The sequence below is a fragment of the Glandiceps talaboti genome, chromosome 15 (assembly GCF_964340395.1).
Source record: "Glandiceps talaboti chromosome 15, keGlaTala1.1, whole genome shotgun sequence".
Classification (NCBI taxonomy): domain Eukaryota; kingdom Metazoa; phylum Hemichordata; class Enteropneusta; family Spengelidae; genus Glandiceps; species Glandiceps talaboti.
In genome coordinates, this window is record NC_135563.1 from 3,691,389 (window position 1) to 3,708,336 (window position 16,948).

Genomic DNA, 16,948 nt, shown 5'->3' on the forward strand with positions numbered 1-16,948 from the left:
CCAGTGACTAACCGCTGTTAAGACAAGTTACAGTAAGTGGTATAATATAAGTAACCTTTAAAAAGGAAACAAAAATGCAAAGAAATACGCAAAAGTTGCAGACCATGTCCCTTTAATGGAAAATTCTTGTTGTGTTGTATCTAAATTTTGATTGCTCTAGGTGAAAGTTTTGAAATCATTAATGTTTGTTTTTGGGTTTGTTTTTTTTTTTTTATCGTAGCATACATGTACACATACGCACAAGGATACATACATGTACTGATGAGTTTGTCTACCCAAACACCCAAGCCATTTTGTTGAGGTTTGCCACCAAAATGATGGTATAATACATGTATGTTATCAGACCTGCTCCTGCACTCATTGTTAACAGAGTTCTCTAACCGTTAGCCACACTAATGTACTTGGCAGTGAGAGTGTCTGGGGTAAGGTTAGTCACGCATGAATCAGACAATCCATGTAGAGAGGACATACATGTACAGTCAGCAAACAAACTAATTAGTATGCATTACACAACACAACACATCTATACAGTTACTTTCTGTAAAATAGCATTCAAGAAAAAATACTTACATGTCAGTTTTTTGAAGACTTTGTACTTTATCACACTTTGTGACTGCTTATGAACAAAACATGATAACTACAAAACAACCATTATTTCAACCTGATAAAGCCAATTTTTAATTTCTTAATAAGTAATTTGTAGGATAGACTAATATTTCATCTACATGTGAAAAGAGTCATTGAGTCAAGACTGAAGGAGAACATTCTAAGGAGGGGGGTTTTAATATTACAATTCAGAAAAGAAATTGTCAGAGAGGCTGCGACATTAGCTGTAATGTTTGTAGCACCATAAATTGTATGTATCATTACTATATAATAACATAGGCATCTTTTAAACACCTATAATAAATAGAAACATGTGAGGCACCCAAACTGTACAAATAGTAAGGTGGCATGTCTACTTTCCTATATGACAGGTGCAAGTAGGAATTCCCTACCTTTTGCCTCCCAATACCCTCGTCACAGTATTCTAGAAAAATACACAATTTGTTACGCATACTGACATCCAATGTTTATTGAATCATAAACTGTACATTCCGTATTATGAATATATAATATTTAGAAATGGTTTTCGGAAGGAAAAAAATGACTTTCTAGTATAGCTGTGCCTGACCATGATGTTGTGGACAAAGTAGAATTATAAGATTAACAATATGCCATTTATTGATTATATACAGTCTTCATTCACTGTCCCAGGACATAGGACATTCAAATGATAAATAGAAGTATATGAATAGAGTAGACTTTAGACTAGTTATCTAATTTCATAGTGACTTGTAAACCCAATGGGTGGGATGATATATTCATTTGCTTTTCATTCTTGATTTGTAAAATTGTATTAAAATAATATTTGTATTTGATATATCACATGTCATTTGGATAAAATAACCAAATCTACTGCTACAGAATTCCCACTGAACTGAAAATAAAAAATGATCAAGGCATATTTTAGTCATGACTATGTTAATTTTCTTCAAATCTAGATCATTTCCATGCTAATGTTAGTTTTGTTCAATATTTAAAAAAGACCATGAATGAAGTCAGTTTATCTTGTACTTTGTTTCTGTTTGCCTTGTAAGTTGTATATACAGTTATATGAGGACAGTAATTTCCATTAACCTGAAAATGAAAACAAAAATGTTTTAGGCAGACTTCTTAGTTGAGTTTCAAATATACTTAGTACATTATTATTCAGACAAGTCAGTTCAACTTGAAGTAGTGTGATTACTTTTAAATACAATGAAATAAAGATATTATTTTCCACTTAAGTGAAAATAAAAAAATGTTGACGACATACAAGTTGTACTTCACTCTTAAATGCCAAGGTTAATATAGATCATAAAAATGATAAATTAAGTCTGTTCACTTTGTAGTTTGTTTGCTGGTAAATTAGAATTATAATGATATATTATTTGCCAATGTAAATTACAAAAATTATCAAGGCATACTAAATTGTATTTGGTTTGTTTGCCTTTACATATTTTCCTATATGTTTATGAAAGTAGTATTTTCTCAATAACTTAAAATGAAAAAATATCCAGCCTCAAGGTATAGATATGGTGATACAACCCTAAATATCAATTTTGTTCAAATATGTATATTATTAAAAAATTACAATAAATGAAGCAAGGTCACAATGTAGTTTGTTTGCCATTAAAAACATTTTGATGAATTTTGATGTTTTTCAATTAAGAAAAAAAATGAAAAAATGATCAAGATAAACTTCGCTAGTATCAATATTAATATTGTTTTCATATACAAATGTATAATAATGGAAGTTGTTTGTGTGGTTCACTTCCTATAAATTAAATACAACTACATGTATATGAAGATAATATATTCCAATGAAGTGAAAATGAAACAGAAATGTAGGCAGGCTTGAATAATGTCATTGTTGGTTTTAGTCAAATTTATGTTATTTAAGTCAGTTCAACTTGTGGTTTGATTGGCATTAAAACAATTATATGAAGGAAATATCTTCCTAATAACTTGGAAGTAGGAAAAAAAGTATAAAAGCATACACAAGTACATGTACTTGGGAATGCCAATGTTAATTTTAGTTATAATTTATATGGTAAAGGAAATATATTAAAGTCAGTTCAACTTTTGGTTTGATTGCCCTTTATAACAATTATTTGCAATATGTATATTGTACTTCACTATTAAATGCCATTGTTAATCATGTTCAAATCTATAATATTATTAATGCAATAAATAAAGTCGGTGAGAGTTCAACTTGTGGTTTGTGTGCTTTTCATTTCACCTTGTATTACATTGTATCTCTACCAATGTTTATCACTTTGTGTTATGATTTCACACCATGTTCCTATAGATTCCATAGTGATTTAGCGTTATTCAAAATTCTTAATAGTGTTCACTGCTGTAGGCAATTTAAGTAACAACATTTGTGTCAAATCATGCACGCTAGATTACTTCATATTATATTCTCTTAGGCTATAAATACAATACATGTACATGTATGATGGCTTTCTTTGCCTGCTAATTTCTAAACCTTATATTACATGTATGTCTGTAAGCTAATGGAAGATGCCCCAATGGCACTGATTGAGTAAAAAGTATGATAATTTAGAAAAGCTGATTACAAACTCTTCTCAACTTTATCTAGACAAAAATTAGGATGCGAGTGTTCACTCTCTGTTATCAGGAGAAGAAGACAATCTTTCATTTTCATTTGCCTTTTTAAATAATTGACAGAGTATGTCTTTCAATCTTGGTAATGATAAATTTTAACAAAGACACACACAGACATACATTTACATAGAAAGGCAGTTGCCATTTAATATCTCTGCTTCAGCTCAATTAGACCATAGACCCTACACGATTAGACTTCCTCAAGTTCCTGTTTCTATTAATCCTATGAAAGCCACTGAAAATCCTTTGTACAAATATATTCATTACTATGTATGTATGTACAAAGTAACATTGTATGTACAATTTGTAGGTACATGTATTTGAAAAGAGAATTTGTTGATCATACATGTACATGGCGATAGTTGTCAATGTTGAAATGTACAATTTCTTTCCTTTAAAGGCCAGGGATTCAGTACCAGGTTCTCATATGAGTATTACATGTACAAATGTATGTATCTTTATCAGTGGAGCCATAGGGATCAGATAAGAGGTGTTTTTTCTTGCAGATGACTGCTTTTCACACTTGAATTTTAATCTAACTCCAAAGTAAACCTTCCAGTATAAGAGATATGTAGGCCTGCATTCAAGAATACACTCAACAATACAAGACTTGAATATGTTAAACATTTGTGTTTTCATGGAAGGAATGATAATCTTTACGACCCAGAGATGGGTTTTGTGGACTGAGGTTCTACATGTACATATATGGTGGAAGGACAAGACTTTAATAGGAGGGCCAGTAGGGTGTACTACCGAGGTCTGAAAAAAACATATCTGAGCCATAAAGGTTTTATCATATACATGTATACCCCATGTAGTGGCAAAGAAGATTCACTTGAATCATATAAACAAATAAATTGACAAAAATGAAATATTATTTTATTCACAAAAATACAAATATAGTGTAGAAATTAACAAATCCAAATCACTGAGTGAATACAAATACGGATATCGATGAGTGTGCTACTTGTCATATTTTGATCTCATACAATATTATATAATATATTATATATGTTTGTTTATTTTTCAGAAGTAGCTCGTGATCATCTTCATAAAACTGGTAGATATACAGTAATTGGTGGTATTGTATCACCTGTCAATGATGGCTATGCGAAGAAGGTAACTTTATCCCTTGCTTGTTTCAAGCTGTTGGCAAAATACTAACACACATATGTACATACATACATGCATACATACATACATGCATACATACATGCATACATACATACATGCATACATACATGCATACATACATACATACATACATACATACATACATGTACATACATACATACATGTACATACATAGTTACATACATACATACATACATACATACATACATACATACATACATACATACATACATACGCCAACACCCACACTTGTACATACATATGTACATTGTATATACATGTATATACATACATTATACATATACACCTATGCACACACATATACATGTACATATACAAAAATACACTACACATCAAAGTGACTGTCACTCTATGATAGAGTGACTGTGCAAACTCACTTACACATGTATAAGTTATTATTGAATGAGAATTGTTTGTTTACTCTCCTCTTTACATAAAAAAAATCAAGTTACTCATCTCTGCTATACCAGATATGTCGGAAACATGTATTCTCCGAAGTGACTATATCTGCACTAGTCTACAAATTCATTTGCAATTGACTGACTTCTAATCACAATGTTTGTGACACCTGTGGGTGGCAAGACACTCTGTGTAGGTTGATAAGGTTATACTTCTATTGTGTGACAAATAGCAAACAGTGTCATTAAATCATCAAAGCATTTGCTCAGTGGACAGTTCATTAAGAAATGGCAGTTTCAATCACCATGTCTCTGATTGAGGTGTACAGAAATCAGTAAATCGTTATGATGACGCTCTCTCTCTCTCTCTGATTGGGGTAAAGAAATCAGTAAATCAATGGATTTATATAGCCAAAGGGATTGTATTGATTATAAACAGAAACTTACCAGTGAGAGTGATTACTTGACATTTTGTACTATACCATGTAAATGTCACATCACCCACTACATTGTATATTGATGTTATTCAAGTTTGTCAATTTTGACAGTTTGACTTCTTCTTTTTTATAGATTTTGTCAATTCATATTCTTGTCAAGAACACACCACACATGAATGGATACCCTAAAACATTCTGAAAAGTTTGCATGGCTAAGTTTTTTCAGAAAATATCTAGAATTTCTATATCTACAATGTAACAAATTTCACTGGCTTTGTAAAACTCAACTTTGAGCATCATTCACAAACTGTCTACTATTTAGAAAATTAACAATTTCATAATTATGAATTTATAATAACTGCTATGTTAATATTAGTATCTGTTTATAACATACCACAGTACAGTTGAGACCCAGGGCTCGAAATTAGCGATAGTCTCGCATCAGTTGACTACCAGTTTATAAATGCAGCATCCAATTTAATCAAGATACAAATGTAGCCCACAGGCTTTAATACCCTATTATAATAGAATTGTAACATCTAATCCATGGATAATGAATTAGCAACACCCCCCTGAGATTGTCAAGGGGAAACAGTTCAAAACTAGAATTGTAGCATCTAAGCCATGGCTAATGAATTAGCAACACACCCCTCTGAGATTGTCAAGGGGACAAAGTTCAAAACTTCATAATTTTTGTGTGACTAAAAGTTCATATGAAAGGATACTGTAATTATTCCACTCACCAAAGTACATGTATACATAAATAAACTATAAACTACATTGTACCATCAGAATTTCTACCCATCACACTACAAAGAATTCATATAAATCTTTAACTTCATGTACTGTACAAAATATTAGATACCATTTCAGATTTCAAACTATCAGGAATTCTTTTTTAATGGCAAGATAGGAAATCAGCCTGCTTTGTTAAACTCTAAATTACAAATTCTTTATCACTGTATAAAAGAAATCACAACAACTTTTTTTACAACATTGTGAAATTTCAAGTATGTTACATTTGTAACCCTTATACGACAGTTTTCCACACACATGATACAACAGCTGTTTGCTCCACTAATGGTGTGTTAACATGATATCACAGCTTGCAAGACTTACACCAAAAAATGTGAGAGTACACCACTAATATGAATCACATGTTTTGCATATCCACTTTGGCTCAGGATGGACCCCATATCAAGTTGATCCCATCCAGACAGTGTTATATATTTATGTAAAACAGTATGGTAACTGTGACAGTGTGGTTCCTGTCTTGTACATATTAGATTTCTTAAAGATATATGAAAAAATAAGTCACTCTCACAGTATTCGTGTATACATGTACATCGTACAACATACTTTCATGTACACATAAACTAGCCATGTGCAGACTTGTCATCAACTGATTTCTACATTATAGGACATACAAAAATGTACTTTCATGTAACTATCTATGTACAGACTTGCCATTAGAGGGCTTACTTTCATGTAAACATAGACTAGCCATGTGCAGACTTGCCATCAACTGATTTCTACATTACTGATTTCTACATTACAGGGCTTACTTTCATGTAAACATAAACTAGCTATGTGCAGACTTGCCATCAACTGATTTCTACATTACTGATTTCTACATTACAGGGCTTATTTTCATGTAAACATAAACTAGCTATGTGCAGACTTGCCATCAACTGATTTTTACATTACTGATTTCTACATTACAGGGCTTACTTTCATGTAAACATAGACTAGCTATGTGCAGACTTGCCATCAACTGATTTCTACATTACTGATTTCTACATTACAGGGCTTACTTTCATGTAAACATAGACTAGCTATGTGCAGACTTGCCATCAAAAGATTTCTACATTACTGATTTCTACATTACAGGGCTTACTTTCATGTAAACATAGACTAGCTATGTGCAGACTTGCCATCAAAAGATTTCTACATTACTGATTTCTACATTACAGGGCTTACTTTCATGTAAACATAGACTAGCTATGTGCAGACTTGCCATCAACTCCTCAGACTGGTTGAAGGTGGATCCATGGGAAAGTGAGCAAGATGCCTGGCAGGAGACAGTAAAAGTGCTACGCCACCATCAAGCAGTTTTAGATGCAAGGTACATCAGTGATTCCGTCAATGGAAACAAACCAAGGAGGACAGACATATCACCCATCCAGTTTTCTTCCATAGCCAAGAGAACAAGGAGAGGAAAAAGTAGTCAAGTCCAGCAACAGTTAGATGAAACACAGAACGGCAATGTAACGTCAACAGGTGAGTTTCCATAGTGATTACATGTTGTATTTAGTACCCAAATATGTGTTGCAAAGAGCTGTACATGTATAGTTAGAAGGCTCTGAAGAGTAGATGGTCTTAAAATTGAAATCAAAGTTCTCAGCAGTTGTATATTTTGTCCGAGTTCCTTACCATAGAAGTTAGCAGTTGTGATGTACTGTACAGTCATCAAGGATTATTATAAAACTTATTATCTCTGAGTTTTATACACAATATTTTTTACGAAATTTGTCATAGCTATATATGTATATTTAAGTTCTCTTCTTAATTTCTAGAAAAATAGTGTGTTCAAAATGAATGTACAATGTATGAACACTGTACTATTAGTGTATTTCATGCAGATTTCAATGTTGTTTATTTTGATGTTTCTTTCATATGTTTGTATTGTGGTTGTAATTGTTTTCCTGACCATACTACATACTCATTGTGAAATAAATAACAGTATGTGTTGTCAGTTCAAGTTGCCAATGGTAACATAATCAGTACATTTTGTATATTGTCTTATGTGTGTCTATCATAATCTTGGTTATAAAGTTATGATATCTATAGCAACTCATTGATAACTTTAATCATAAAAGTTGGCACCTGAATGGGATTGTGAAGTGAATCCAAAAAATCCAAAGTGATGCAGTCAATACTAACCAATCATATTACTAACACAATGTATTTCAGTGTTTCTTTGAGTTTTTGGCTATCTTATTAACTGTACTCCGTGACTATACCTTTACTGTGTACAGCTATTTTAAACTTTGATACTGCTCTTCTGCTCAAATTCTTTCAAGTTTAAGAACTTCTGTAACTATTTCTATGAGTCTTAAACAAATTGGTACAACTGAGTCTCTTTTTTTTTACTTTGACTTCTAAACAGTTAGTTGACTAAGATTCTTTTTTCCCCTTTATCCTGTTTCTTCCTGCCTCCATGTCATTCATCACTATTATTATCATTTCTCTGTATTCCTGCATGCTTCCGATTTGTATTCATACATGTAGATCCTTATGTTTCCATGGTGCACTGTCGAAACTCATGCTGCACATTTAATGTTTATGTTAACGAGTGTTTTCAAGCTCTGTCACCATTTAATTTATGCACCTCCCCTGTTCTTGATGGCCAAAAAGTCAGCCGAACCAAAAGAAGAAAACTCCACCTTGATGTAGCAGGGAAACAGAATGACCAAGAAGCTCATGCATCAAGTTCCAATACCTATGAACGAGGAACAACACCTGGTAGGTGACCAATCACATTAGACTCAAATTTGATATGCAAATTTTCATCAACCAATCACTTAACTAATTGTGATGTCGAGAGTTCATGCTGCTATGAAGTTTAAGTTTTGTTTCCAACCAAAATCATGGTTGTGTACTTTTCTGTATTGGGTACAGTAGATATACAGAGAAAACAATGGCATGTTTATGTATTTGTATGAAGTAGTTAATAAAACCGTAGGATAATAACAAAATATGAATGCAGACTGCTGTGCATGGTGAAATCATTAACAATACTCAGGTATTGGAATCTGATAACATTTGTTTGCATGTTTATTTATTAATACATGTCTGCCAAATTGTCAAATTATTCCGTTATAAAAAAAAAATATAAACTGATGCCTGAACAAATGCTTACTGATACATGTAGAATATTAAACATACATGTATGTTATAATTTGCCATTAAGATTGACAAGATTAGCATTGTAGCTGAACTGTATTGAAGTGCTGATTTAATTTAATTTGATTTGATTTGGAAGCAAAACTTAATTCAGCAACAGCAGGACAAACTTGTGGTCACTGTAGCAGTTCTCTACCTCACTTTGAATTCTTGCTGTGTTTCTGTCATCTGAGTTTGTGTGGTACACTGCCTCAAGGGGAGAAAACGCACACATGCAAAGCTCTTCTCATGCTCAAATACATGCATACATGTGCACACAGCACACTAACACTCTTGCTATAATACAGTAATGCACATGTGTGTGTACGTAAGTAAGTACATACGTACGTACGTACATGTACGTACGTACATACGTACATACATACATACATACATACATACATACATACATACATACATACATACATACATACATACATACATACATATATACATGGACAAAGACAAAATACATAGGCATGATGCACATGTATGTGTACATACATTCACCATTCCATATTTACAGAATGTACCTCAAGGAGAAAAGACACACATTAAACCCCAACATGCTGACTTTTGTGTCAGTACAAGTACATTATATGTATTTCTTTTCTGTTCATTATTTACTAAAATGTGTGTGTGTGGCGTATACGTTGTGTTTTAATATACAGCATGGTTTCACATACTAACCATTGTACCCAGTCTTCTCTGCATTTTGGTTGGATTCATGTAGCATTTGTCAGATGGGAGGTAATGCCTTGTAATATACAATGAGTGCATGTGAAAATACAGGATCTTGGAATGTGTGTTGATATTTCTATATCTCATTAGCTAAATGAAAAGTGACAAATTGTAGTTATGTGTGTCATATTTTATGTCTGTGTGTGTGTGTGTGTGTGTGTGTGTGTGTGTGTGTGTGTGTGTGTTGGAGTGTGTGCATATGTGTGTCTCACTGTGTCATTGTATGTGTGTATATGTATAGGAGGTATGTATGTGTGTATGAATGTGTGTGTGTGTGTGTGTGTACCTATTTACAAGAAATCTGAGGGTGTAGGGGGAATCTTACCAAAATATAGTAACTCTGGGTTTCCCATGTTTTTGTGTATGTCTCCTATCCCACCCAATTAACTATAACATAGTAATATGTTTTCAGTGAGAACAGTTTATTGTATGGTTTTACAGTTTTAGTTTCACTTTTACTTTGAACTAATATAAATGTTTACACAGTATTGATGTATTGACGTAATGTTCTATGATGCTGAATAGGACTCATAGTGTTTTATCCTTCAAACAGTTTCAAGGAACCCGATTTTCTTGTTGTTGCTGACAGCAATGTAGGTTTAACTCAGTGTTTCAACCTTTGGACAGTTTCAAGGAACCCACTTTTCATGCGATGTTATTTTGCCATCAGCAGTGCTTGCCATGCATAGTGTTTCCAACGTTCAACAGTTTCAAGAAAAGTGACGTTTTGCTATCATCAATGTATTGCTATGCATAATGTTGCAAACTAGTTAGGTCAATTTATCAGTGCATGAATGGTACATTGACAGATTTCATAATGAAACGGTGTTTAGCCTGCAGTGAAGGACTGACAGTGATGGACAATACCTTGGTACTTGTGTGGGGCTCTAAAGAGCTTCTGTTCATCACAATATTTCTAGTCTACTACTCAACTCAAACCATCGTCATTAAAAATGAAGTTTGAAACATCATTGAATTCTAGTAATGATTTATATCACCAATGTGCTAGATGGTAAATGGTAATAGTGTAGTAAAGTTACATACTTCAATGTGATGGCATTGGACACATCTTGGACTGGTGTGTTAGTACAATACATTGTATGTGTGCATGATGATGAACAGTGCCCCTTCATAAACATGAATAAGTCTTGCTTTAGTAGTAACATGAATAATAGCTATATACAGTTACCAGACAGACAGACTGGCTGGCGAATGGATGGGCTGGTGGATGAATGAACGGATGGACGGACAGACAGACAGACAGACAGACATAGATAGATAGATAGATAGATAGATAGATAGATAGATAGATAGATAGATAGATAGACTCTCTCCTACAGTCAAATCAATCTCTCATTTCACAATCGATTTCCTCCACCCACAATCAAATAAACTCCATTATCCTGTATTAATTCAATTAATTCAGTCAGTCCATTCCCTTCCCCTCCCCACAAACAATTCAGTCAGTCAATTCCCTTCCCTTCCCCACAAACAATTTAGTCAGTCAATTCCCTTCCCCTCCCCACAAACAATTCAGGCAGTCAATTCCCTTCCCCTCCCCACAAACAATTCAGTCAGTCAATTCCTTTCCCTCCCCACAAACAATTTAGTCAGTCAATTCCCTTCCCCTCCCCACAAACAATTCAGTCAGTCAATTCCCTTCCCCTCCCCACATACAATTCAGTCAGTCAATTCCCTTCCCCTCCCCACATACAATTCAGTCAGTCAATTCCCTTCCCCTCCCCACATACAATTCAGTCAGTCAATTCCCTTCCCCTTCCCACAAACAATTCAGTCAGTCAATTCCCTTCCCCTTCCCACAAACAATTCAGTCAGTCAATTCCCTTCCCCTTCCCACAAACAATTCAGTCAGTCAATTCCCTTCCCTTCCCCACAAACAATTCAGTCAGTCAATTCCCTTCCCCTTCCCACAAACAATTCAGTCAGTCAATTCCCTTCCCCTTCCCACAAACAATTCAGTCAGTCAATTCCCTTCCCCTTCCCACAAACAATTCAACGATTGGAAAGCATAGTAAAGTATGAATTATTAAGTTTGATATACCCTGAAAATGCCAAGCAAAGCCATCAAGAAAACTGTGTATTATGATTGATGGATTTATGGAGATAGTAATACATACACAACACAGTCAGTAATCAGTCTCATTTTATTCATACAAGTGTTGTCTTAATGAAATCGTCTCAAACCCAATTTAAATTTGCACCATAATCATTTTTTATTGTGTTTGGTATTCCCAAGTGTATGAGGGTTAAGAAAATATTGTTATGAAAATAAATAAGTTTTTGATGTTAGATGCACTGTAATATAAATCATTTAACCAGCATAGCAATAGCATTAATGAAGAATATGGAGATACAAGATTGGTTTTATGGTACATACAGTTCACTCCATTCTAGGTTGTATATTTAGGTGATGTATCACTGTAAACTGACAATTTTATCTGGAGTGGCAGTTTATTCTAATATACTACAGTATTGTTAACAATTATTATCTATTCTCATACCTATGCCGGGGCTCAACATTAGCAGTAGTCCAGGACAACATATACTACTAAACATTGTATCTAGACTACCAAATTAGCAGTAGTCCAGGACACTTAGACTACTAAACGTTGTATCTAGACTACCAAATTAGCAGTAGTCCAGGACACTTAGACTACTAAACATTGTATCTAGACTACCAAATTAGCAGTAGTCCAGGACACTTAGACTACTAAACATTGTATCTAGACTACCAAATTAGCAGTAGTCCAGGACACTTAGACTACTAAACATTGTATCTAGACTACCAAATTAGCAGTAGTCCCAGACACATAGACTACTAAACATTGTCTCTAGACTACCAAATTAGCAGTAGTCCAGGACACATAGACTACTAAACGTTGTATCTAGACTACCAAACTAGCGGTAGTCCAGGGTACACAGACTACTAAACATTGTATCTAGACTACCAAATAAGCAGTAGTCCAGGACACATAGACTACTACACATTGTATCTATACTACCAAATTAGCAGTAGTCCCAGACACATAGACTACTAAACATTGTCTCTAGACTACCAAATTAGCAGGAGTCCAGGACACATAGACTACTAAACATTGTATCTACACTACCAAATTAGCAGTAGTCCAGGGTACATAGACTACTAAACATTGTATCTACACTACCAAATTAGCAGTAATCCAGAGCACATAGACTACTAAACATTGTATCTAGACTACCAAATTAGCAGTAGTCCAGGGTACACAGACTACTAAACATTGTATCTAGACTACCAAATTAGCAGGAGTCCAGGACACATAGACTACTAAACATTGTATCTAGACTACCAAATTAGCAGGAGTCCAGGACACATAGACTACTAAACATTGTATCTAGACTACCAAATTAGCAGTAGTCCAGGACACATAGACTACTAAACACTGTATTGACACTACCAAATTAGCAGTAGTCCAGGACACATAGACTACTAAACATTGTATCTAGACTACCAAATTAGCAGGAGTCCAGGACACATAGACTACTAAACATTGTATCTAGACTACCAAATTAGCAGTAGTCAAGGACACATAGACTTCTAAATATTGTATCTAGACTACCAAATTAGCAGTAGTCAAGGACACATAGACTATTACACATTATATCTAGACTACCAAATTAGCAGAAATGCAGGACAAATAGACTACTAAACGTTGTATCTAGACTACCAAATTAGCAGTAGTCCAGGACACATAGACTACTACACATTATATCTAGACTACCAAATTAGCAGGAGTCCAGGACACATAGACTACTAAATATTGTATCTAGACTACCAAATTAGCAGTAGTCAAGGACAAATAGACTTCTAAATATTGTATCTAGACTACCAAATTAGCAGTAGTCAAGGACACATAGACTACTACACATTATATCTAGACTACCAAATTAGCAGAAATGCAGGACAAATAGACTACTAAACGTTGTATCTAGACTACCAAATTAGCAGTAGTCCAGGACACATAGACTACTACACATTGTATCTAGACTACCAAATAAGCAGTAGTCCAGGACACATAGACTACTAGACTACCAAATTAGCAGTAGTCCAGGACACATAGACTACTAAACATTGTATCTAGACTACCAAATTAGCAGTTGTCTAGGACACATAGACTACTACACATTGTATCTAGACTACCAGATTAGCAGTAGTCCAGGTCACATAGACTACTACGCATTGTATCTAGACTACCAAATTAGCAGTAGTCCAGGACACATAGACCAGTACTAAACATTGTATCTAGACTACCAAATTAGCAGTAGTCCAGGACACATAGACTACTAAATATTGTATCTAGACTACCAAATTAGCAGTAGTCCAGGACACATAGACTACTAAACATTGTACCTAGACTACCAAATTAGCAGTAGTCTAGGACACATAGACTACTAAACATTGTATCTAGACTACCAAACTAGCAGTAGTCTAGGACACATAGACTACTACACATTGTATCTAGACTACCAAATTAGCAGTAGTCTAGGACACATAGACTACTAAACATTGTATCTAGACTACCAAATTAGCAGTAGTCTAGGACACATAGACTACTACACATTGTATCTAGACTACCAGATTAGCAGTAGTCTAGGACACATAGACTACTACACATTGTATCTAGACTACCAAATTAGCAGTAGTCCAGGACACATAGACTACTAAACATTGTATCTAGACTACCAAATTAGCAGTAGTCCAGGACACATAGACTACTAAACATTGTATCTACACTACCAAACTAGCAGTAGTCTAGGACACATAGACTACTACACATTGTATCTAGACTACCAAATTAGCAGTAGTCTAGGACACATAGACTACTAAACATTGTATCTAGACTACCAAATTAGCAGTAGTCTAGGACACATAGACTACTACACATTGTATCTAGACTACCAGATTAGCAGTAGTCTAGGACACATAGACTACTACACATTGTATCTAGACTACCAAATTAGCAGTAGTCTAGGACACATAGACTACTACACATTGTATCTAGACTACCAGATTAGCAGTAGTCCAGGACACATAGACTACTAGACTACCAAATTAGCAGTAGTCCAGGACACATAGACTACCAAATTAGCAGTAGTCCAGGACACATAGACTACTACACATCATATCTAGACAAGATTTATGAGATGGTAGTCAGTTAAACCAATGAAAATCAATAGAAAATTATAATTCAAACAGTTCACTTAATAGGTAAATTGGACTACCAGATGTAGAAGTTAAATTTATATCATTTATGCTCATACATCATCATTTACAAATGTAGGATATTTCCTAGGTTTTAGACTATAGAATATAGTTGCTTGCAAGCATATGTGTACTAATATACTTGTGAGGTTAGCATAGTGTGTGTGTGTAGTGTGCTGCACTGCCAGTAATGGCAGTATATATATTTTACTGTCTCACCATCTCTTTGATGCCCATGACAATGTTCCTTCTAGTCTAAAGGATGTGAATTATGCAGTGACTGATCACTTTTACTTTGAAATGAACTATTTTACAAACCATGTTCAGTAAATGAATACATATTACAATTTAACAGCTTTTTAAAGCAAATTGTCAAACTTTTTATCTTGCCCAGGTAAAATACACACACAATGTTGGCATACATCTCCTTAAACTTTGAAATCCATAGCATTAGCAAACCATAGCAATGGCCATGGCAACTGCAAACTAAGTTACTTCCTCTTATAAAGTAATAACATGTATTGATTATCAATTTCAGGAAAGTCACTTTTTCTTCAAATTGCAATGCCATTTGTGCTATTATGAACAAAAATAAACTTTAACTAAGCATCACAGAAGAGAACTTTGTCTTGAAATATAATGGTTTCCCTGATATCAAAGATTAAATACTGGATTGAATGAAACTTTGCCAGATTTAGGAGTATCAGAGTAATTTGACAAAAGCTAGCTGTAGGCTTGTGGTTCAAAATCAAATTATTATACATTTCAGCATTGTGCCAAAGGAATATTAAACAAACGTCTCTGACAATTGACTCAGTTGCAATTTAATTTACCAGTCAATTTCGTGTGATATTTACAGAGAAATACTAGTTTGCCTTCAAGAGTAAATGGAGAAGTTGCTAAGCTTTTGACATTTAGTGAGTTTTTGCTTTCAGTAAGTGGGTGGAAATTCTCAGGTTTGAAAACGAATGTCTAATGAGGCGCTCAGAAAGGTATTCCAATACAATGAATGAAATCGTGTGTTCCGTCTCTCTCTCTCTAATTTCCTACCTTTTGAATTTTTAAACAAAAAATAAAATGTACGTGTTCCGCCTTGAGCCGACTGACATTGATATTTTCAGACAATTAGAGTTTAATACTGAGATGTGATCAATAGAAAACAGTATAAAATGAAAATATATGTAGTTGTTGGAAAATGATGGAAAGGGTTGTCTTGTTGTATTTTATATGTTGTCAGGTAATGGTTTGTGTATAATCCATGTGCCATCTTAAATGTGACTGTACACTAAGTATGGCATGAAGACATGCATCAATGCATTCACCTAGGGATGAGATACCTTGCATTCATTCATTTCTTTATTTATTCATTCAAAACACATATTATATAACTGTATATAACTCAGAGAGAATGAGAAACAAATAATTATACAGTGAAAATTGACATAAAATTTGAAAGATGGGAATTTGTTAACATGATGATTGAAGGCATGCAAAGATGTTATGAATAGTCTTGAAATTGTAGACTTCTAAATTGATGAGATTCCTCAAATTTTATGGAATTGATTTAGTATCTTGCGCAAGCTAACTTTCTTTTCTGTTTTGTGAGGTAAAGACATTGAGTGAAATGAAAGCAATACTAATCTATACAATACCAACCAGAATACTAAGAAACTAAGGCAAACATAACAAAATTACAAACTTGTGAACCAATAATTCTTATACCAGTCAAATGTTTAATGTTATATTCAAAACTTTCTAAAAATTGCCAGTCCAGTCCAGTCCAGTAGATAGCCAAACAG

At 34.0% G+C, this 16,948-nt stretch overlaps 1 protein-coding gene and 1 long non-coding RNA gene across 4 annotated transcripts in view; one reads left to right on the top strand and one right to left on the bottom strand.

The window, feature by feature from the left end:
* LOC144446711 (nicotinamide/nicotinic acid mononucleotide adenylyltransferase 3-like) overlaps positions 1–16,948 on the top strand; it is a 51,152-nt gene that overhangs the window by 17,125 nt on the left and 17,079 nt on the right. Inside the window, exons 2-4 of one of the 3 annotated variants that reach the window (XM_078136532.1) lie at positions 4,244–4,332; positions 7,177–7,483; positions 8,495–8,728. In XM_078136532.1, coding sequence (XP_077992658.1) covers positions 4,244–4,332; positions 7,177–7,483; positions 8,495–8,728 — 630 coding nt within the window. The remainder of the gene's footprint in view (positions 1–4,243; positions 4,333–7,176; positions 7,484–8,494; positions 8,729–16,948) is intronic. The other 2 variants (XM_078136533.1, XM_078136534.1) reach the window with 2 other exon arrangements.
* The window catches only part of LOC144446715 (uncharacterized), a 173,024-nt gene that overhangs the window by 9,663 nt on the left and 146,413 nt on the right, over positions 1–16,948 (bottom strand). The gene's annotated exons all lie outside the window — the stretch shown is intronic.